The sequence below is a fragment of the Triturus cristatus genome, chromosome 5_1 (assembly GCF_964204655.1).
Source record: "Triturus cristatus chromosome 5_1, aTriCri1.1, whole genome shotgun sequence".
Taxonomy (NCBI): domain Eukaryota; kingdom Metazoa; phylum Chordata; class Amphibia; order Caudata; family Salamandridae; genus Triturus; species Triturus cristatus.
The window spans coordinates 143242601-143266948 of NC_140587.1; the positions used below are offsets into that span (position 1 = coordinate 143242601).

At 44.2% G+C, this 24348-nt stretch overlaps 1 protein-coding gene across 8 annotated transcripts in view; it reads left to right on the top strand.

Moving 5' to 3' along the window:
- Positions 1-24348, top strand: part of IQANK1 (IQ motif and ankyrin repeat containing 1) — a 441637-nt gene that overhangs the window by 372539 nt on the left and 44750 nt on the right. For 7 of the 8 annotated variants that reach the window (XM_085604655.1, XM_085604657.1, XM_085604656.1 and 4 more), the window contains one exon: positions 10676-10810. The exons of the other annotated variant lie outside the window; for it this stretch is intronic. In XM_085604655.1, the coding sequence (XP_085460781.1) occupies positions 10676-10810 (135 nt within the window). The remainder of the gene's footprint in view (positions 1-10675; positions 10811-24348) is intronic. 8 annotated transcript variants of the gene reach the window in all.

Sequence of the window (24348 nt, forward strand, 5' to 3'; positions counted from 1 at the left end):
CAAATCGCTGAATGTGCCAACAAAATATAGTATCTTAAAGAAACCCACTCCGTGTAACAGGAAAAGCGCTAATGCCAGCAAGCATTCTCATGTACTTCTGCAAATGAAAAGCAGTAATCGCTAACTGTGCCAGCGAAATACAGTGCTCACCTCAGGAGGACCAATTCAAACAACTCATCATCAGCTCGGAGAACGGCGGCATCAACAGGCGTTCTCTCGCGCGCGCGCGCGCGTTTAAAGACGAGTGGGTTCACGAGAGTGTGGAAATGAAGATAGGACTAAGAAAACAAAATGAAATAAACAGTGGCCATGATAAAGGGTAAAATTATAATCACCACTGTGCAAAAACGGAAACAAAGATAAAACAACATAAAAAGGAAAGGATACAAAATTTGGTACAAAATTTAAATATGGGCATCTAATCAAGTGTCAATAACGTGATCTAATACAGTAATAGGAACCTGTCCAAATACAACAACAAATATAAGTCAATGACCAGTAGTTTAACAAATTCCAAAAACAAGTTACAAAAAGCAAGATAGTTCCAATTTGTCATTGAGTCCCTTAGGGGACAATGTTTGCATGAACCAGATCCAATGTGACTCACGTTGAGATAAGGTTTTGGACATATCTCTGTCTGGACGAGGTTCAACAAGTTCCAAAACCCCAAATTTAAGTTGAGCAATTGTGTGTTTGGCCTCAAGCCAATGTTGTGCTAACGGAGAAGTGATGGTTTTTGTCCGGATCCTGCTTTTATGTTCTGTGATCCGGGTGCGAAGCACTCTTTCGGTTTTACCTACATAGTACAAATCCCATGGACACTTAATTGTGTAAATCAAATGATGACTTTTGCAATTTGCATTGAAATTCAAAATGATCTTTTTGCCAGGCCGAGGATGTGATAAACTATTGCCCACAATTACGTTGTTACAATGCGAACAGTTCATACATTTAGACATTCCCTTATGTAACATTTGAACTTTTTTTGGTTTATTTAAAATTTCTTTTAGATTTGGGGATCTCCTGATTTAAGCAAATACCATCTTGATAATATGCTCTTCTTTAGTGAATGAGAGTGGGTTGAAAACATGGAAACAAACACTTCTCTAGTGCTACCAATTTGTTTAATTTTCTTTTTTAACAAATCCTCACGATGAATAGCTAATGACCTTGTAGCTGCCTGATTTACAATATGTGGAGGATAACCTCTACTTAAGAATTTGTCTTTGGAATCTTCAACAGTCTGCTGACCCAACGCTGAATCAGAAGTGATACGTCTGATTCTAAGAAACTGAGAAAAAGGAAGGTGGCGTTTCAACGGCCTAGGATGAAAGCTTTGATACAATAAAGCATTGTTACGATCAATCGGTTTTTTGAAAACAGAGGTCTTAATGATGGTGCCAGATATGGTAAGCAGTACATCAAGAAATGCTATACTGCGAGACTCAATCTGATGGGTAAATTGAATTCTGGGGTTGATACCATTAAGTGACATGATTTGAGTTTCTAGATCACTACTTGATCCATGCCAGATAATAAGAATATCATCAATGAAACGTCGATATGTTATGAGTCTCGATGTCCATGCCATGTTGGAAAGAATATGTTCAGATTCGAATTTTAACATAAAGATATTCGCGTAGCTAGGTGCTCCAGAAAAGCCCATAGATGTTCCATTGGTTTGAAGAAAAAAACGATTTTTCCATTGAAAATAACAATGAAATAAGTAAAAGTTCCATATTTCAAGAAGAAACACTTTGTTAGCCCTTACATTATCCTGTTTCAACAAGGCCCATTCTATGGCCTCAATACCTTCCATGTGTGGAGTAGATGTGTATAATGATACAACATCTATTGTACATAACCAAATGTCACCTATTGTGGGAATATCAATATTTTGAAGAATGTTCAACAAGTGCGTGGTATCCTGAACATATGACGGACCATTTTGAACGATCGGCTGCAAGAAAACGTCTAAATAATGGCCCAATGGATCATGCATGGAACCACATCCGGGGACAATCGGTCTCAACGGGGGTCTTTTACATTTTTGTGTATCTTGGGAAGCATATATAAACCCGGTCTCCGAGGAAAACGAGTGTATAAATACTCTCTAGTCTTAATAGTGATCCGTTTCATGTCAACCGCATGTGACAAAATGGATTCTAGTGCCTTTAAAAAATCATCAGTTGGATCTTCAGCCAATGGTACATAAGTAGAATCATCTTGTAACATCTGATCTATCTTACTCTCATAGTGTGATCGATCCATCACCACCAATGCGCCACCTTTGTCTGCTTTAGTAAAATGTAAGTGTGGAAATGATTAGAATGTTTTAGTAGGCTGTGATGTAACAGAATCTCAGCCATGTCAGGATTCTATGTTTAACCAGTAATGCCTGTGAAGCTGAAGGTGGCTGTGTATTTATCTGCTCTATTAAACCTACTTTAATTCTACTAAAAAGGAGTGGATTACTACAGTAAGGTTTCATTCAATTGCAGAGATTTTAAAGCAAGTCTCTCTGTTTTAGATAAATTGGGGGTGCCCGCCATTTCCAATGATAGTATAGCAATATCTTGTTTGACCAAGGTTTCAAACAAATCAATGGACGTTGCTCCCATCTTTGTTTGGAGTTTATACACTTTAAACATTAGAGGTAACAACCGCCTTTTTGCACTCATTATGGTTTTACTGTGTCGCAGTGGTATTCACGGGGACTATTTCACCATTTTCTATATGTGTCACAATAAGGTTATTATCGCTTTTTACAGACTCCTCTGACGAAGGGCTCATATGGAAGAGCCCGAAATGCATTGGGATACTTGAAACTTTGATGTTTTTGCTGATTACAAGCTGAACTTTCTGTTACAACCAACAACCACTTCTGCATTTATCAGAAATAAAACAGATTGATATCAACTTCGCAATTTGGATTATCTGAACATTGGATTCCATGTTATTGATTCATTGAACATTGATTGGATTATGTCTGTTTATGATTACAAAGTGTTTTATAACAATTTTTTATATGTTGTTTATATTACGTACACTGGATAGTGTATTAATAGTAGTGCACTGGACATTCCCAGATACTGATCTGGGTAGTTGTCTTTTCATATTGAATTAGGTGGCTTGCAGAGCCCCTCATCTGGTGCACACGGAATGTGTTACAAATTTGGTGTAAAATTTGATTCTACAGATACACTGGTTTAATTTGATTATTTGAGTGCATCACAGCTACGTTTATTTAACTGTTGGTCATTTTTTTCTGCATAGCAGCTACAGTTGCACCATTTCATATTGATTTGTTTGATTTTGTGATTAATCATGTCTTTTGATGATATTCTTCACCTCACTGAAAATAGAGCACAAACAAAGGTTTATTCAGCCTCCGAAGCGGCAGACATTTATGGGCTTATAAAAGAGGTCAGGACTTTTGATACAACCTCAGGTCCTGTCCAGCAACAAATTTGTCAATTAGAATACTTAATGCGCAGAGAGATTAATCAACGTCTGCATGCCACGACGCTGATCCAATATCATAAAGCTAGTCGCATTCCAAGGGGACTTCGTCATGCCATCAAGCCCATGTTATTTAAAATGAACAGAAAATTCATGGAAAAATGGTACGCCATTTTAAATAAATGCTCGTTGGACCTTATTTTATTAATAGTTGGAGAATTGTCACAGGTACTAATAGGTTTAGAACTGTAAATCAAAGAATTACAGGCTAGTTTAGTGTCACGCATGGAGACTGACGAGTGGACCACTACTTTAGATAAAATTAACCTAAAACTAGATGCGTATGCTAAGGAGATTCACGAACGAAAGGTGAGAAAATTTCGTTGTGACACGATAGACTACAAGTTAGATGAAGTTTATTCGTGGGCTGAAGTATATGCTCAAAAACGAAATTGGCGAAAGCCAGATACTACTTCATCCGAAGAGAGTTTAGTTTCAGCTAGTGACACCCAGCTATCTCGCCCCCCTGTGTCTTCCATGACTCAACCATCGGTGAGTGATACCACCACAATAAGTCTCAGTACTCCCAAGGTTTATTTTTTTGGCAACCAGCCCAGCTGCAAATCAACCACCTACACAAACAGTAAAAGAATCAGTCAAACACGCAGAGGTCACCGATTTAACAAAAACAGGGACAACACGTCGGGCAAAGAAACATTAGTGGTGAATATTTCTTCAAAAAAATTGACTAATAATCAGGTTTCAGTACTAAACAAAGGATGTTCATTTGTACCCACTTATCACTCGAGATGTTTAGATTCTTTCATTGCTTTATACAAATTCACGAGAAAATTACGGTTACGATATTTCTTTTCAACTATTGATACTAATTTTGAATCTGCAAATGATGAGGAATATCTTGAATTTAAACCACATAGTACTTTTGTCTCCCCAATTTCACATACAACCATTGATTTGTTTGAAACCTTGGTCAAACAAGATATTGCTAAACTACCATTGGAAATGGCGGGCACCCCCAATTTATCTAAAAAAGAGAGACTTGCTTTAAAATCTCTGCAATTGAATGAAACCTTACATTTTACTAAAGCAGACAAAGGTGGCACATTGGTGGTGATGGATCGATCACACTATGAGAGTAAGATAGATCAGATGTTACAAGATGATTCTACTTATGTACCATTGGCTGAAGATCCAACTGATGATTTTTAAAAGGCACTAGAATCCATTTTGTCACACGCGGTTGACATGAAATGGATCACTATTAAGACTAGAGAGTATTTATACACTTGTTTTCCTCGGAGACTGGGTTTATATATGCTTCTCAAGATACACAAACATGTAAAGGACCCCCCGTTGAGACCGAATGTCTCCGGATGTGGTTCCATGCATGATCCATTGGGCCATTATTTAGACGTTTTCTTGCAGCCGATCGTTCAAAATGGTCCGTCATATGTTCAGGATACCACGCACTTGTTGAACATTCTTCAAAATATTGATATTCCCACAATAGGTGACATTTGGTTATGTACAATAGATGTTGTATCATTATACACATCTACTCCACACATGGAAGGTATTGAGACCATAGAATGGGCCTTGTTGAAACAGGATAATGTAAGGGCTAACAAAGTGTTTCTTCTTGAAATATTGAACTTTTGCTTATTTCTTTGTTATTTTCAATGGAAAAATCGTTTTTTTCTTCAAGCCAATGGAACATCTATGGGCTTTTCTGGAGCACCTAGCTACGCGAATATCTTTACGTTAAAATTCGAATCTGAACATATTCTTTCCAACATGGCATGGACATCAAGACTCATAACATATCGACGTTTCATTGATGATATTCTTATTATCTGGCATGGATCACGTAGTGATCTAGAAACTCAAATCATGTCACTTAATGGTATCAACCCCAGAATTCAATTTACCCATCAGATTGAGTCTCGCAGTATAGCATTTCTTGATGTACTGCTTACCATATCTGGCACCATCATTAAGACCTCTGTTTTCAAAAAAACAATTGATCGTAACAATGCTTTATTGTATCAAAGCTTTCATCCTTGGCCGTTGAAACGCCACCTTCCTTTTTCTCAGTTTCTTAGAATCAGAAGTATCACTTCTGATTCAGCGTGGGGTCAGCAGACTGTTGAAGATTCCAAAGACAAATTCTTAAGTAGAGGTTATCCTCCACATATTGTAAATCAGGCAGCTACAAGGTCATTAGCTATTCATCGTGAGGATTTGTTAAAAAATAAAATTAAACAAATTGGTAGGACTAGAGAAGTGTTTGTTTCCATGTTTTCAACCCACTCTCATTCACTAAATAAGAGCATATTATCAAGATGGGATTTGCTTAAATCAGAGTCTGATTTCAAAGGGTTGTTTTCTGATCCTCCGCTGTTTGCATACAGGAGATCCCCAAATCTAAAAGAAATTTTAAATAAACCAAAAAAGTTCAAATGTTACATAAGGGAATGTCTAAATGTATGAACTGTTCGCATTGTAACAACGTAATTGTGGGCAATAGTTTATCACATCCTCTGTATGGCAAAAAGATAATTTTGAATTTCAATGCAAATTGCAACAGTCATCATTTGATTTACACAATTAAGTGACCATGTGATTTGTACTATGTAGGTAAAACCGAAAGAGTGCTTCGCACCCGGATCACAGAACATAAAAGCAGGATCCGGACAAAAACCATCACTTCTCCGTTAGCACAACATTGGCTTGAGGCCAAACACACTATTGCTCAACTTAAATTTGAGGTTTTGGAACTTGTTGAACCTCGTCCAGACAGAGATATGTCCAAAACTTTATCTCAACGTGAGTCACATTGGATCTGGTTCATGCAAACATTGTCCCCTAAGGGTCTCAATGACAAATTTGAACTATCTTGCTTCTTGTAACTTGAAATGAAATGAAATGAAATGAAATGAAAAAAGGAATTTAGTAAAGCGCACTGCGGCCAAAGCGGCTTCCTGGCGCTGGGGGCTCAAACACGCTCACAGGGAAAACCCAAGAGGACTAGCCGGGAAAAGCCTGGGAAAAAAGAAAAGTTTTAAGGGCCTTGCGAAAGTGACGGTAAATGGGGATGGAACGGATAGCAAGAGGAAGGCTGTTCCAAAGCCGAGGGGCCAGAACCGAGAAGCGAGTGCCCCCGGTACGAGTTTTACGAAAGCGGGGAATGTGAAGCAGAGACAAAGATGAGGAGCGAAGAGTGCGAGCGGGGGCATGAGAGGTGATGAGGGAGTTAATGAACAGAGGGGCAGAACGATGGTGGGCCAGGAAGGCCAAACAAGCAAGTTTAAAAGAAGATCTGAAATGTACTGGGAGCCAGTGGAGAGACCTAAGGGCAGGAGTGATGTGAGAGCATTTAGGTAAGTGAAGAATGAGTCGGGCCGCCTGATTTTGGATGGCCTGAAGACGGCGGGCTTCATAGGCCGGGATGCCAGCATGTTCTTGGAATTTATTAAACTACTGGTCATTGACTTATATTTGTTGTTGTATTAGGACAGGTTCGTATTACTGTATTAGATCAGGTTATTGACACTTGATTAGATGCCCATATTTAAATTTTGTACCCAATTTTGTATCCTTTCCTTTTTATGTTGTTTTATCTTTGTTTCCGTTTTTGCACAGTGGTGATTATAATTTTACCCTTTCATCATGGCCACAGTTTATTTCATTTTGTTTTCTTAGTCCTATCTTCATTTCCACACTCTTGTGAACCCACTCGTCTTTAAACGCGCACGTGCGAGAGAACGCCTGTTGATGCCGGCGTTCTCCGAGCTGATGATGAGTTGTTTGAATTGGTCCTCCTGAGGTGAGCACTGTATTTCGCTGGCACAGTTAGCGATTACTGCTTTTCATTTGCAGAATTACATGAGAATGCTTGCTGGCGTTAGCGCTTTACCTGTTACACGGAGTGGGTTTCTTTAAGAAACTGTATTTTGTTGGCACATTCAGCGATTTGCAGCAATCACATGAGAACGCTTGCTGGCGGTAGCGCTTTTCCTGTTTTACTGAGTGGGTTTCTTTAGGTTAGCCCCTTCAAGAAATGATGGTCCCGTAAAAGTTGGGTGTTTCATAGCTGCTTTCCTATTTATAGAGTTAATTTATGTTTGTATTCCCCATTTCTGGGAAGTTTCAACACCGCATTTCTTTTCTGGTTTTTTCAGATTGCTTTAGATTTCCTTCGAGAGATATTGGAGTGTGCGTTTTTCACTTTGATTTATTGGTAAGCGCAGTACCCAATTTCAGCCTTAACATACTGTCTGCATTAGCTCCTTCGACGCCAATTTTCATATAATTTTTTCCCTTCAGGACTAGTCAGCCGGTTTGACGTTGCTCCCATCTTTATTTAGAGTTTTTTACACTTTAAACATTAGAGGTAACAAGCGCCTTTTTGCACTCATTATGGTTTTACTGTGTCGCAATGGTATTCACGGGGACTATTTCACCATTTTCTATCATTTATCACTTAACGCGGTTTCGGGTGACCTATATTTATGTTTTGGTTTTTGATTTCTGATGATTTTCAATCTTCTCTGATCTGTTTCTCTCACCGAATGAGATTGTCACTCCATATTGGTTCTGCCGTCTAAAGGCTTCATGTTGTTAATCAAGTGTATGTCATAATGATATATGTGTCACAATAAGGTTATTATCGCTTTTTACAGACTCCCCTGACGAAGGGCTCATATGGAAGAGCCCGAAATGCATTGGGATACTTGAAACTTTGATGTTTTTGCTGATTACAAGCTGAATTTTCTGTTACAACCAACAACCACTTCTGCATTTATCAGAAATAAAACAGATTGATATCAACTTCGCAATTTGGATTATCTGAACATTGGATTCCATGTTATTGATTCATTGAACATTCATTGGATTATGTCTGTTTATGATTACGAAGTGTTTTATAACAATTTTTTATATGTGGTTTATATTACGTACACTGGATAGTGTATTAATAGTAGTGCACTGGACATTCCCAGATACTGATCTGGGTAGTTGTCTTTTCATATTGAATTAGGTGGCTTGTAGAGCCCCTCATCTGGTGCACACGGAATGTGTTACAAATTTGGTGTAAAATTTGATTCTACAGATACACTGGTTTAATTTGATTATTCGATTGCATCACAGCTGCGTTTATTTAACAGTTTTAGAAAGTTGACATTTTCTTGTCCTAACCATTTGGTGCTTGCAGCCGGTATCCTGGTTCACATGACTGTAGCTGGCAGTTGGTCCTTGTGTATTGCTCCCAAACAAATGGGCAATAGGTGTCAGCAGAGTTGTCTCAGATTTGAAAGGGGGTGGAGTTATCATCTACTGCGCTTCCACATCACAAGACGTCTGCCTCAGCATATTCACAAAGGGTTTGACACTAGTCTTTTGTGCCACCAGACAAGCTGGGGCCAGGGTAGGGAGGCTGGAAATTCCAAGCACCTTTGGTGGGGGAAGCCTCTAGAAACTTCTCCTAATTCAAAGTTGGCACCAGGTATAAATATTGGACCCTCAGACTCAACTCTTCAGTACACTCCTAGACCTATGGAGACTACAGAAGACAGACGCCCTACTGCCAGAGGCCTGCCCTGCCCTGCTTGCTGAGAAGAAACACTGGAACTGCATCCTTGATCCCAGGCTCAAGTGACTTCAAGGGTCAGCTGAGTGACCTCTTGTTCTGGGCTACAGTGACATATAAAGCTCCAGAGGCTTCTTGCATCTGCCCAACTGACATGCTGCCTGGACCTGCAACTGGACTTGCCTGAGTTCTGCTGGAATATTTTTAATTTTGCTCTATTGTTCTAATTTGTCGTATGCTTTTTCTTGTGTTGTGTTTCACTTTATTACACTTTATACATTGCCTCCAAGTTAAGCCTGACTGCTTTTTTGCCAAGCTACCAGCGGGTTAAGCACAGGTTAATTTGGGGGTTGCTTGTATTTCATAGTGACTAGAATTGTGGTTGCTTCTTGAGAAGGGTTTCATCATCCTCAACCAGTAGCCCAATTTCCTACACTGTCCGATGCTGGTTACTCCATGTTTTGCAGCTCTACTTTTATTGTATTCAATAAGGGAAACAGCCTTTACATAGAATGCGCTACAAGGCATTCCATTACAACACAGTTGTTACAACGACCTCGTTGTTACGATGGAAACCATTACATCGCAAGTCGTTTCAATGACTTGCTGTAGGGAGTGCCCGGAGTTGGATATACAATCCAACACCTTCCCTGCTGTTGCACAAACTGAAGTAGGAATAGTAAATAATACTATTCCTAAGTCCAGCGCGCCCCCTACAGCAAGTCGTTGTAACGATTTGCGATATAGTGGCTTGCGTTGAAACAACGCAGTCGTTGTAACGACCGCGTTGTAATGGAATGCGTGAAAAACACATTTGTTGTAATGAGACATTCATTAAATAGGGCTTGTTCCCTTTGACTGTTCAATGAGAACGTCGAAAAACATGTAGCTCATACTGCCAGAGTATTTCAATAGATTCTGTTGTTTGTGTGCTTCCAAACTTACATGAATCTAAATAAAAGGAATCCAAATAGTCTATTCTCCACTGTTGCATTGAATGGCATAGGTAGAAAGGAAGGTAGATAAAGATTGAAGTGTGATATTGAAGATACATTGTCTGAAAAATTGATCTAAGTGTCAAATTCAAAACCAAACCTTTTTGGAACTGAAAAAAGTGAGTGGGTGAAACAAGCATTCGCTATTATGTTCTGTAGACTTAAAGAGCCACCTTGGGTCCAGAGCACATTACTGCATTTCGGCATCTTGAATGTTTGCATCCACTGGCCAGCTTTCTGAACTTCTCTACAACTAGGAGTCGCAATAAGCAATTCTCCCGAAGTAAAAGTCACAACACACATTTCCTTATGAAATTTCAAAATGAGATTTTTAGCAACATCTTTTTATGTAGTATCCAAGAATAGGTCAACACCGTGCAACAGAATATGGAGAGAATGGAGCTCTCTGCAGCACAAATCCTCCCCCCGTACCCCCCATCAAGCTCTTTAAATAGCTATGTCAAATTGTTCTGCAAAGTTTCACCTGCTTTACTTTCTGAGCAGTAAAATGTATCTGGAATCTTTAAAGTGACTGAAAGAGGGGATGGTAGTGAGATGATCTGCTTGTTCATTGCTGGTATATATGATTTGTGTATATTTACTTTTGAAGATGGCCTCTGATCGTTGATCCTACGGGACAAGCAGCAACATTTCTGCGGTACAGAGACACCAATTACCTGGAGATGCTGAATCCGGCTCACATGCAGGCAGAGACGATTCGACTGGCGCTGCTGGGAGCCCTTAGGTATGAGTAAAACGGGTGTGGTAGGGTTCATTGGATAAAAAAATGAGTAATTGGTGTAATTTAAACAAGATCTGTAAAGATTGATTACCTCCCAGTCACTGGTATAGCATGTGACCTTTTTCAATCCACAAAGCCATATTAGGTTATTGTAAAATCATACTCCTTAAAAGAAAATACCACTATCTGAAAGAGACAGTTAGTTATAGATTTCTTTCCATAGAATTTCCCCCAGGCGTAAGACTGGATCCGGAGATTCTTTCTTAGCAGTATCCCTGCGCATCGGTAAGTGGCGTTGGTCGACACCGTGTCTGTCGTCAGCGTCATGATCGCCGGGATGACGTTGCGGTGCCTACTTAGACGCCACCCCAGCGCGCTAACTTCAGTTCTTTATTTTTCCACGCAGACCTAGCACAGATCTGGAGAGAGCTACCTCTTTAGTCACTTATTGACTCAGCTTTTTTTGACTTTTGTCGACGTCTTTTCGAGTCTTACAGGATACCACCGAATGCCACTTCAGTAGCCCTTCGACGCTACACCTGGTTAAGAATGTCTGGCTTTTCGGGGGATGTCCAGGCAAACCTGCTGGACATGCCCTTCAATGGCTGTCGCCTTTTATGTGACAAGGCAGATTCGGCGCTGGAGTTCTTCAAGGATTCTTGAGCTATGGCCAGATTCTTGGGCCTCGCTGTGTCCTCTCGTCCACCACAGTCTGCCTTTCACCCCTACGGAAGGAGCACCCCACCACGGCCTCCCAGTCTACCCACCGGTCCATGCCAGCTGCCCAGCCTCTGCGTGGCCGTGAGACCCAGTGACCTCGCGGGTGTGGGAGCCAGCGGGCAGGCCAGTCCTCCCTTTCCCCTCCTGCAGCAGCCTCCAAACCTTCCTAGTCCGCCTACTGTCATATCCCTGTCCTGCCAGCCCACAGACGCTACCTATGGTTCACGGTAGGCCACAAGCATTTTCAGCTCACCGTGCTCCCCCTTGGCCTTACGAGTGCCCCTCGGGTGTTCACGAAGGTGATGGCGGTGGTCGCAGCTCATCTGCACAGATCAGGGGTTCCAGTCTTCCCCCTATCTCGACGACTGGTTGTTGAAGGCGGGCTCACCCCAGGCTGTCCTCTCCCACCTCCTGACTACGGCGGACCGCCTGCACTCAGTGGGGTTCACTATAAACGTGCCGAAGTCACTCCTGACTCCCTCTCAGTAGCTCCCTTTCATCAGAGCTGTTCTGGACACAGTGCAGTTTCAGGTGTATCTCCCGAGCAGCGAGTCCGGGATGTGCGGGCTATGATATTGATGTTTCAGCCTCTGTTCCGAATTGGTCTTCTGCATCCTGCTGGTGGATCATGCCAGATGGCATATGCAGGCTCTGCAGTGGGACCTGAAGTTCCATTGGGCGCCACATCAGGAGAATCTTTCCGACTACGTCCAGGTCTCAGAGGGAACTGCCCAACAGCTGCAGTGGTGGTTAAAGAACCAGGATTGGGTCAGAGGCAGATTCCTCTCCCTTCCCCAACTATAACTAACAGTGGTGACCAATGTGTCACTCCTGGGATGGCGGCCATCTGGGAGAGGCGGAGATCAGAGGAGTCTGGTCTCCTGTGGAGTCCGGGCTCCATATCAACCTGTTGGAGCTCCGGGCTATTCGCCTGGCACTGAAGGCATTCCTTCCCTCCCTCAATTGGAAAGTAGTGCAGGTGTTCACAGACAACACCACCGCCATGTGGTACTGCAACAAAGAGGGCGGGGTGAGGTCATGGAAACTATGTCAAGAGGCTCTTCGCCTCTGAACATGGCTGAAACATCAGGGCATGACCCTGGTGGTTCAACACCTGGCAGGTTCTCTGAACTCCAGGACGACTAACTCAGCTGTCGGTGCCTGGTGGATCACGGATGGCATCTTCACTCTGAGGTGGTGCAAAGTCTTTCAGCAGTGGGGAAAGCCTTGGTTAGATCTATTCGTAACCTAAGAGAACGCGTAATGTCAGCAGTTTTGGTGTTGGAGTTTACAAGGTGGCACTCGCTCGGCAGTGCTTTTCGTCACTGGCGGAATTGCGGCCCCCTGTACGCCTTTCTGCCTGTACCACTTCTGCCCCGAGTGCTGAAGAAGATCAAGCGCAACCGGGCCCAAGTCATTCTTGTGGCTCCGGGCTGGGCACGAAGAGTCTGGTACCCCGAGCTCCTGAGCATGGACATCGATCCTCCGATCAGACTGCCCCTTCCAGAGGATCTCTGTTGCAGCAACAAGGCACGGTCCTTCACCCGAAGCTGTCCAGCCTCCACCTCCTTAGGTGGAGATTGAGAGGCGACAGTTGACACCTTTTGACCTTCCGCCCGAAGTCTGTAATGTCATCTTGGCAACCAGGCGTCCCTCCAATAAGATGGTATACGCCTGTCAATGGAACAAGTTTGTGGTATGGTTTACAGCACAGGCTGTGGATCCACTCTCTGCCCCACTTTCTGAGGTTCACTTGTTCATTCTTTCTTTGGCCCAGCAGGGCTCTGCTCTGGGCACTCTTAAAGGCTATCTGGCAGCCATTTCTGCTTTCCTTCGGCTACCAGATCAGTCCTCATTATTCAAGTCCCTTATTGTAAATAGATTCTTTAAGGGCTTTATTCACCTCTTTCCTCCATCTCCTTTCATAGTCCCCCAGTGGGACTTGAACCTTGCCTTGACTTACCTTATGTGTGCTCCTTTCAAGCCTCTTCACAATTGTCCTCTCAGGCTCTTCACTCTGAAGACTGCCTTTCTTGTTGCCATCACCTCTGCTCGCAGAGTGAGTGAGCTTCCGGCTCTTTCTTCTAAGCCCCCTTTCTTCTCTGTGCATCCGGACAAAGTGGTGCGTAGAACGAGTCCCTCATTCCTTTCTAAAGTAGTTACACCTTTTTACTTAGGACAGACTATCACTCTGCCCACCTTTTTCCCACATGGCACCCTTCAAGGAGGAGAGACTCCACCGTCTGGACCCAAAACATGTGCTGTCCTTCTACCTTGACAGCACAAAAGATTTCCGGGTGGACGATCAACTCTTCGTTGGCTATAAGGTTGGCTTGTCCAAAAGTGTCCCATCTCAAGATGGGTTGTCATTTGTATAAAAATGTGTTACCCTTTAGCGAAAAAGGAACCTCCAGTGGGGCTGTGTGCTCATTCTGCAACAACTCTTTCTCCTCACAAAGAGCAGCAGCACACCACATTACAGAGCAGTCAGGCAGCCTTTATTCTTTTGTGGTCCTTGTTAATATGGTTACCTCAGAGCAACATGCTTCACACTGACGTCCTTCCAGGATTTTCAGGGTTTCTAGGTTGGATTTTTACCAGGAGAGTTGCAATTTATCTTCTTTACTTTTACTAAATGCATTATTTTACATAATAAACAAGGTGATCTGGGAGAGAACTGCAAATTGCTAAAGTGTCCTCTTTCGAGGTACACTGCAAGAATAGCACATGAGCGTAATTGCTAAAAACAAATACTCTACTTTAGGCATCATAATATTTTTTTGTAAAATACTAAGGAATAAGAGGCTTTTATTGAGTTGAATGATAGTTGAACTTCCTCGAGCGTCTGGAAGATATGCTAACTATAGAGTAGGATGGACAGGTTAAACGTGTGAGGAACAAAAAGGAGGCCGCACCACTACTTGGGTCGAATGCATTAAACATGAGGTGAACCATTTCAGAATGATGTCAAAATCCCAACCACAGCCAACTAGCTCATCAGACTGCTGTTATCAACCATGGTGAAGGTGGCAAAGAGATTGATCAAAAGACGCTCCTCCGGTTCTACAGCAGCAATAATCACGTACAGCTCTTCCAAAGTGACCAGTAGTGATTTAGTGCCTTGTAAAAGACTAAAACCTAATTCAAAAGGCAACTGGTGAGGTGTTTCTCTGCAGCCTCCACGACTGCAGAGAAACACCACGACGGTCTATGAGACCAAAGACCATACCCATACCCTCCTTCATTGTGGGTAGTACAAGCCAAATGTCGATGGAGTTATTAAACATATTGGCGATCACTAGAGGTAAGGAGAGAACAATTAATTTCATGACTGAAACAGAGCAGTGGTCATCAGGTGAACCTAATTTAATCTTAAAGAGCATATCTGAAGCCTCAAATTAAGGGCCTTATTAAGAGTTCCAATTGTGATGGAGTATCCCATCCACTGTATTACAAGTGCCATAGAATATAATTCACTTGTATAAGGGCTTAAGTAATAGCCAATCAGGCCACTGCACCCAGTAGAACACTCCTCAGAGTTTCTACCGTACGATTGTGTGACAGGGAGTCTCCCTGAGCTCAGCTTTTTTTTTTACTTCCTAAATTACCAGATATCCTTTTGAGAATGTCGGATTCTTCAAAGAAAGGTCTCTTCAGGTCGTGTCTAACATGCGGTAAGAAGAGGCTGCATGCTGGAGACCCCCATAAAAACTGTATTTACTGTCTCTACCCCCAGCATAAAGTAAAGGACTGCAACATTTGTAAAGCTTTCTCAACTAAAACCCTTATAGACAGAGAGGTTAGATTGTTGATTTGTCTGCAGAGACTGAAAAATAAGTCTGATGTCTCTCTGATGATGAGGGAAGCTCTGCCTCACAAACCTCTCTGTCCACCATGTTTGTGACTGAGTATTCCAGCCACCAAAATCTAAATCAGGCCTTAATTTAGCAGCAGTAGAGTTAAAATTTGCCCTAAAGAATATATCAGGCTCAACCTAGGTAGCAGTGGATGTGGAATGGATAGAATCAGAGTTGTAGATGAGCATTGTTTTCTTAAGGAAAGAAAAGCCTACTGTGCCACAGAGTGCTTGAGATGAAAGGGTCACTAGCAATTTTTATAATCAGAAATATATGATGTGTGGATTTGATGATTGTATCAATGTGGCTACTCAAAAAACAGAGTTTCCCTTGTATCAGCATATTCATGTTTATTACGCTGCAGTTTGTAATCAGGGTGCATATACTATAAATCGGTGAAACGCTGCCTTTTTTTCTCCTTGTCCGAGTGGCAAGATTTTCCTTGATCAAATATGGTGCAAACCAGTGATTATAAGAAGGCTTGTTGCATCTGTCTTGCTGCGTCTCCTTCCAGGGATTTGAAGGTAGACAATGAAGACAGTAGTAGAAGAGGAACAATGGGTGGCAGTAGTAAGGTGCAGAATTATATATCATAAATTTCTAGATTTTTGTAATTTAAGTAAAAAAAAATATTCAGGCATTCTTGAAGTATTTCCCGGCTAAGTGTAGAGTTTATTTTGCTCCACTTGGCACCTCAGGTAGCATAATTGCAATATTTCTTATGGAGTGAGAGAAGATTGCTTCTGACCCGTGGGCATTTCAGGTAAAATTTTCGAGCACTGTCTCACATTCCTCTCCTGTATCCCAAGGACAGCATCTTTATTCAAGAAGTTGTGCGCTCATCCATAAAGGGGGTGTACAGATGGTTTTGCCACTGGAGAAGAGGGAGTACTGAAGTTCCAGGTATGTCCTGTTGCTCAGGAAATTAGAAAGCATGGCTTGTCCCAAACTTCCAGTGGGCAAAACCATCTTTCTGAATGAAATAGTCCAGATGACCCCTAAATCCTTTATCCTGCAGACTTTGTCATAAGAGGCCGGAGCTTGTATCCGGACTTCATGGATGTGTTTACGTACATAACCCCATTGCACAAAATACATCTTTCTTTTCTCAGATTTGTTGTGGAAAGGGAGCTGCAAGAAGATGTTGGTCTTGGATGGAAACACGTCGAGGTCAACCCCCTCCTGAAGAAATCCTCGGCGGACCCCACCGACCTCAAACTACAGACCCATCTCCCAGCTCCCATTCCCTGCGAAAGTTATCGAGAAAGCCATCAACAGCCAACTCGCCACATTCATCGAATAGCACAACATCCTCGACTACTCCCAATCCGGCTTTAGGAAAAACCACAGTACGCAAACCGCCCTTTGTCCGCATACTACTGGACAAAGGAGAAACAGTAGCCCTCATCCTCCTCGACCTTTCAGCGGCATTCAACACAGTCTCCCACCGCACCCTATTATGCAGACTTCACGACGCAGGGATCCAGGACAAGGCCCTCGACTGGATCAGCTCCTTCCTCTTCGGCAGAACGCAGCGGGTCAGACTCCCCCCTTTCCTCTCGGACCCTATGCCAACCACCTGCGGAGTCCCTCAGGGATCCTCCCTCAGCACAACGCTCTTCAGCGTCTGCATGGCTCCACTCGCCCCCATCGTCAATACCTACAGACTCAACATTGTGTCATACGCAGGCGACACCCAACTCATCCTCTCCCTATCCAACGAACCCAACCCCGCCAGACACAACTTTCGAGAAGGCATGGAAGCCATCGCCAAATGGATGAAAAACAGCTGCCTACAACTTAATACCAACAAGACGGAAGTACTCATCATGGGCCCAAACCCAGACGCCTGGAACAACACCTGGTGGCCATGGGCCCAAACCCAGATGCCTGGAACAAAACCTGGTGGCCCCCGCCCTAGGAAACCTGCCCACCCCCACAGACCACGCGCGCAACCTGGGAATCATCCTGGACTCCGAGCTCACAATGGACCAGATCAACTCAGTCTTGTCCTCATGCTTCTACACCCTCCGCCTCCTACGTAAGACCTTCAAATGGATCCCCCTCGAGCACAGAAAGACCGTCACTCACGCCCTCGTCACAAGCAGACTCGACTACGGCAACGCACTCTACGTCGGAATAAACAAAACCCTCACCCGCAAGCTACACAACATCCAAAATGTTGCTGCAAGACTGATCCTCAACCTGCCAAAACACTGCCACATCTCCCAGCACCTGCGCACAATCCACTGGCTCCCTATTGAGGCAAGAGTCACCTTCAAGATGCTCAACAACACACACAAGGCCCTCCACGACACCAGACCAGCATACCTTAACAGCCGACTCAAATTCCACGCCCCCCAAAGGACCCTACGATCAGCCCAACTCTCCTACGCTGTAGTCCCACGCACCAGAAAAACCAGATCGGGTGGCCGCTCCTTCTCCTTCCTCGCAGCCAAGGCCTGGAACGCCCTTCCGCTCCACCTCAGACAGACAACATCACTTCCCATCTTCGTAAGAGACCTCATGACCTGGCTCTACGACGGACCCCATCCTTGACGGACCGGAACCTGCACCCACCCCCAGTGCCTTGAGACCCTTACGGGTGAGTAGTCGCTCTTAACAAACGCTTGATTGATTGAGTGAGTAATGGCTTTTTATGCTGTTCTTACCTGGCCATTCCTTCAAATTCAGGTAGAACTAAGGGTGACCTTTTAACTTGGTTTCCACTTTCTTTGAATGCAAAGATTGCCCCTATCAAGATCAACTGTAAAGCGAGCCAATCTTTTTAATTTTGGTATTTGAATGAATATCATTTTTAGTTAATTAATTTTTATGAAAAGTATTTTGTAAATTCAAATAACTCAATTATTTTATGGCTGTTTAAGTTTGTTGGTGATTTGCTTTTAAGTAGGAACTTATTAATTTGTAACGATTTCAGTGCCAGAGTATATGCTAACACATTTGGTTTGTGTATGCTTGCCAACTACTCACTTGTGTAGAGTATAGCTGCCGATTCTATGCGTGAAATCTTGGGTATATTTATATGAACTCATGACATATTCAATGTTCAGGACAAAGGCCCTTTTACAACGTCTTCAATGCATACCTATTTTGGACACGGTTGTGCCTCTCCTACTGATTATATTTTTATGTTCCAAGACCTTTTGAAACTATTTTTATGTATTTATATTCTGGATGCTAATTATGGGGACCATAGTCCACTCATTCTATCGTTCTTGTCCTCATCCTTTTCTTCTAGAAAACTTGCAACTTATTCTCATCGTCCAGTACCACAACATAATGACTTGAGATTATCCTCACATCCTTTAATCTATCTTTGTTCTTAGAAACCATGATAGAATCAAATCTTAGTACTTTTATAATCTGTCTTCCTGACACTGTTAGTCATGTTTAAGTTATGGAGTCCTTCATTCCAATATGCGTCTGCATTAACCACGCTCAAAACATCTACGTAAGGCCTTGGCAAGAAAACCAAGAATCAGATAAGAGGTTATAGTCTGTATGTACTATACGTATATTTAGAATTAGAGTAAAAAGGAAAAGCAATGTTTGTACTGGAAACAACTTACTGAGCCAGCAGGAAAACGCGTTCCCAAACTTTTTTGGCAGAAGAGGTCATAGCACCTTATCTACACTGAGCACCCACATTAAAGATCCACAGTGGATATCACACTTTCAGTCAATTTATAGCGTAAATGCTGATTTTAATTGTGCTACCAGCGTCTTACTTAGTTCTGCAGCTGACATCAGAGTCTGTTTTAATACTGATTACTTTTTTTGGCTCTATATCATAGTTCATCTGAAAAGGCCTGATGGTGTTCCAATTGACCTTTTTAAATATAACCTGGATACATGTGTTCTTTTAACAAATATTTTAATAATTGTTGTATTACGTGTAATTCTATTATCACCCCCATTTTTAAGAAAGCAAATAGACTTGAACCTTGCTGTTAACCTTGCATGTATGGATTCCACAGTTAAGATTTTAGCCACAATCATTTTAACAGAATATGGGACTGAGCCAACTCCAAAAATATCTTGAGGCCCTGTTAGTATGGTTTTAGAGAGCATCTAGGCATTGTGGAGCAATGCCAAAACCATAATCTATGAATTGGTAAAAATACCATTAATGGCATTGCTCGTTACATCTTGCATTGACAAATTTATTTAGTACCTTTAATAGGGTAAACTAGTCAAAGTTGTGAGACCATTTATTTGAACTTGGCCTAGATGCCTCATTAATCACTTTTCTTTCCAATTTGCACAATAATTTGATGGCAAAGATGAGATTCCGTCCAAATGGGGAGTTAACACAATCATCATTTAGCTTAAAAAGAGGAGTTCGGCAAGGCTACATGTCAGCCCCTCATGTATTTATTTTATATATCAATAATATTCATTCCTGCCTGCTGAAGAGTGGTGCTAATGTCCCCGTGATCAAGGGAACTCTGGTCCCTGTACGGTTATATGCTGATGATCTGGTTTAGTTGATGGCACTCCAATGACATTTAGGAAACTGGTAGCACTTTAAGCCAAGATTAGGTCTGAGAACCAAAATCTTTAAATTGTCGATTGTATCCTGTGGCCAGGGTAGGTCTAAACTTTGTACAGTTAACATAGACAGCAATGTATTAGCAGAGGTTAATAATTTACCTGATCTGGGTGTAGTTGTTGATGTTTCCGATATTCCAGTGCGGTGTCAGAAATGTATTCAGGCTATGAGCTCTTCCTTCAAAGTTAGGAGGGGAACCAATTGCCCCCATTTAACAAATCCATAAGCTCCAATGTATATCTAATGCAACATATAGGGCTAGGGTTTGAGGTTATGCTAACGCCTCATTTCGACAAACTGAAGAGAATCGTGTCTCTTACCATCTTCTTTCTGTGCCGCCTCACACTTTGAAAGAAACTTGGCCTGAATTACATTGAGGACCATATTCAAATTGGGACCTGTAATGTTATGAATTTCTGTATGGTCGAACACCGGGGATTGTTTATCCTGTGATAAAGGGTTATCTATACTATGGTTGTCTTATGTCCAAATCCAATCTACTGAAGTTGGGACGTCCATCATTGTTTGAGAATCCACTATCAATTGTGAAGAAAGACAAACTTTGGGTAAAACAGACGTTTTTAAATGACTTGCATATCAACCGAGAAGACACTGTATTGAAAAAGATAACCACAAGTCAGTATGTGATCTTACAGTCTTGCAGAGGCTTTGAGCCCTAATTGATGTAGGTATCAGGGAGCTGTGAACAACCACTACTTTTCTGATTTAGGTCTGACACTGTACAGATCCTAATGTGTTTTCCTTTAGGACAGTACAGTCTTGCAGAAATTTGCACATGTCCATGTGATGGTACTTCTCACCAGACTTTGCTGCACTTTACCTTTTTTTGCACACATTACAAACATTTTACAATAACTTTTTATTACCTCTATCGCAACAGCATAATCTTAAAAAGTGTTGTGTTGCCCAGGGTTTTTCACAGATGCTCCCTGATAAATTTGTATGGTTCACTGTTGTCGCATTTTTAAAATCTGCAGTACAGTACTGAGATTCAGTGTTATTTTACCTGATTTGTTTTATTTATTTTCATCTGTGTGTACTTTTTATTTGTGTTTTTGACACTTGAAATAAAATATTTTGATTGATTGCTTGATAATTTCTGGTATACCTTTTCACCAATATGTGGAGGAAATCCAGATCTATCTGGAAATATCCTCCCTGAATGACCGCTACCTGTTCTCCAAGAACCTAATTAAAATTCAGAAGTGGATGATGAGCCACCACCTAAAACCAAGCCCAACAAAAACAGAATTCCTATTAATCTTTCCTTAAAAAAATCCAGTCTACCAGTCCAGTCATGACTCGATGTATGCTAGTCCCTGGTATTGTAGATACCTGTAGGAAGCTGTTGGACCCGGCCTCGCAGAACGGCCCTCCGTGCACCCGCACCACCGGAACCTGGTACCTGCAGCCCCAACCACCCGGCCCAGCCGGTCCTTCCTACCAGAACACCCGCACCCAGCCCGGACATCCCCGTCCATGGCCTCTCTCCTTTCGGCCACCCCGGGCCCGCATGCCCCCTTCATGCGTCAAGATGGCCGCCCGGCCCCAGCGCGACCCGGGCCTAGAGGCGCCACTCCGGCTGGAGGACATCACACTTCCAGGGGGATGAGAGAGGGAGGAGCAGTTTCTATCGCACCTCTGGACTCCCCTGGGACGATGGGTTTCGATCGGCCCTCCGGCCTCCCTGAGAGCTGGCTCCACGCCTGCTGGGTGTCTGGGACTCCTCCCGCCCCGGCCCTGAACGAGATCAAAAGACAATAGCAGGAAATCCCGACAAGCGACCCCCAGGTGACAAGACCCCTGCCTCCACCGACCCCGGACATCAAAGAGGGGTCGACCTATAACAAGGGGCGCTCCGGGTCGGTCCGGCAGATTCGACGCTGGAACAACGTAAGCCTGCTGAGTGACTCGCGGCTCCTGAAGATCGTAACATCTCTGAACTTGCGCCTAAGCCTGCTGAGTGACTCGCGGCTCCTGAAGATCGTAACATCTCTGAACTTGCGCCTAAGCCTGCTGAGTGACTCGCGGCTCCTGGAAGATCGTAACATCTCTGAACTTGCGCCTAAGCCTGCTGAGTGACTCGCGGCTCCTGAAGATCGTAACATCTCTGAACTTGCGCCTAAGCCTGCTGAGTGACTCGCGGCTCCTGAAGATCGTAACATCTCTGAACTCGCGCCTAAGCCTGCTGAGTGACTCGCGGCTCCTGAAGATCGTAACATCTCTGAACCTGTACCTGAGCCCGCTGAGTGACTCGCGGCTCCCCCAGACTCTCACGGTCCCGCCGGACCCCGACTACGACCCCGTATCCCCCGGCTCGAGGATTGTGAGCTGTGCGCCGGATACGTCCCTGCTTGAACTTTTGCCAAAGACTGTCCCGCTACCCCCCTACCTTTCCGAGACTCTTGAACCCGTACCCACCTTGTACATATTTGCCGTGATAACCTACTTGATAAAGATTGTTTCTGAGAACAACCGGTGTGATTACTCGGTGTCGTGTGGTGCCAGAAGTACGATCCTAGCTGCGAGATTCCTCCCCCTGGGGAGTCTCCCGCCAGTGCCCGGCTACGATACTTTGAGGGTGGGTCTCAGGGTAGTCAGGACCCCCTTTCCGGGCTCCTCTGAGGTCGCCGTCTAACATTGGTGGCAAGCGACGGGATTCGGGCCCATCACCTAGAGATCGTACCGTGAACAACGGACGCACCACCGACAAGGATGGCAGAAGGAAGCGCCATGAGCCCCGCAGAAACCAACGCCAACAGGGTGTTCCAGGTGGAGCATCTAGAAGAATATACCCACAAGGAGCTGAAGCAGTTTTGCAAAGAACTTAAAATCGCTACCACTGGTCTCAACACGAAGGAAGATTTGCAGAAAGCACTGAAAACTTGGGTGGAGACCGGGGCCTCCCGCCCAGAAGGCACGGGGGAGCGCCCCGACGAAACCGAACCTCCCCAAAGTGAAAGCAGCAGCAGTCAGGTGCGAGGAGGCGTACCAGACGGGGGCTTCTCCCCAGAAGAACTCGCGGACAGAGAGAGAAGCCGCAATCATGAACTAGAGCTGGCCAAACTCAAAATTGAGGGCGAGTTGAAGTTAGCGGAAAAAAAGCTAGCGGTAGAACAAATGCGTGTACAAGGCGAACTGGAGGAGAAAAAGCTCCAACGGGAGCACGAAGGAAGAAAGCTCCAGCTGGAGCACGAACGCAGCTTAAAGGAACTCGAGCTCAAGGCCCGAAACGAGGAAGGGAGGCCCCCAGGAAACCGAGAGACGGTCTCCCCAGCGGAACAGAAGGTCCACATCCCGAAGGATGTGGTCAAGGAATATTATAAAAACGATGACATTCAGCAATGGTTTCGGGCCTACGAGGTCGCCATGACCTCCCATCGGATCCCGGAGAAGGACTGGGGGGCGGGGTTGTGGGGGCGGTTTCTGAGCGAAGGAAGGGACACCCTGCTCGACCTACCCCTCTCCCTGCAGACCTCCTACAGCCACATGAAAGAGGCCCTACTCACAAGATACGGCCTCACTCCAGAAATGTACCGTCAACGGTTCCGGGACTGCAGGAAGATCCCGGGCACCACATGGGTGGAATATGTAAACTTTTTCAGTCGGGCCTTCGATGGGTGGACCAAGGGCAGCAAGGTCACCACCCTGGCCGAACTCACTGATCTCATGTTGTGGGAACATCTAGCTGCGAACTGCTTCGTAGAACTACGTCAGCATCTGCTGGACAGTAAGCTCACCGATCCCCGGAAGCTGGCTGTGGAGGCCGACCGCTGGACCAACACCCGGGTCTCCCGGGGCATGGTAGGAGAGTACCCCCGAACCAGTCAGGGACCACCCCGCCAGAGAGGAGGAGGGAACCAGGGAGGGCCGAGAGAGTCCCAGCCTAGCCCCCCGAAGACACCACCTCCACCTTTCCCGGCGCCCCCTCCACCAGTAACCGGGCCCCCTGGGAAACGGGGACATCGGGTGACCGTCACATGTTTCCGCTGCCAGAAACCCGGGCACTACGCCAATGACCCAGAGTGCCCCATGGCCCCCCAAGTCCCCCCGACGAGACAGATAGCCAACGTAGCCCTGGGGGAGGGGGTGGAGGAAGCCGAAGAGTGGGAACCCGCAGCAATGGCCCTAGTATCCCTGGGAGATAGGGAGATGATCCCTGGGAGCCTCCTCCCCTCCAACACCCAGAAGTATGGGCAGCTTGTCAAAATCAATGGCCACCAAGTAGAGGCCCTGCGAGACTCCGGGGCCAGTATCACCGGTGTCCTCAGGCACCTAGTCCCCGAAGAGCAGATCCTCCCCAACGTCTTTTGCCCTGTAATATCCGCAGACAATAGAGAGAGCATGTGCCAGGTAGCCCTGGTGCC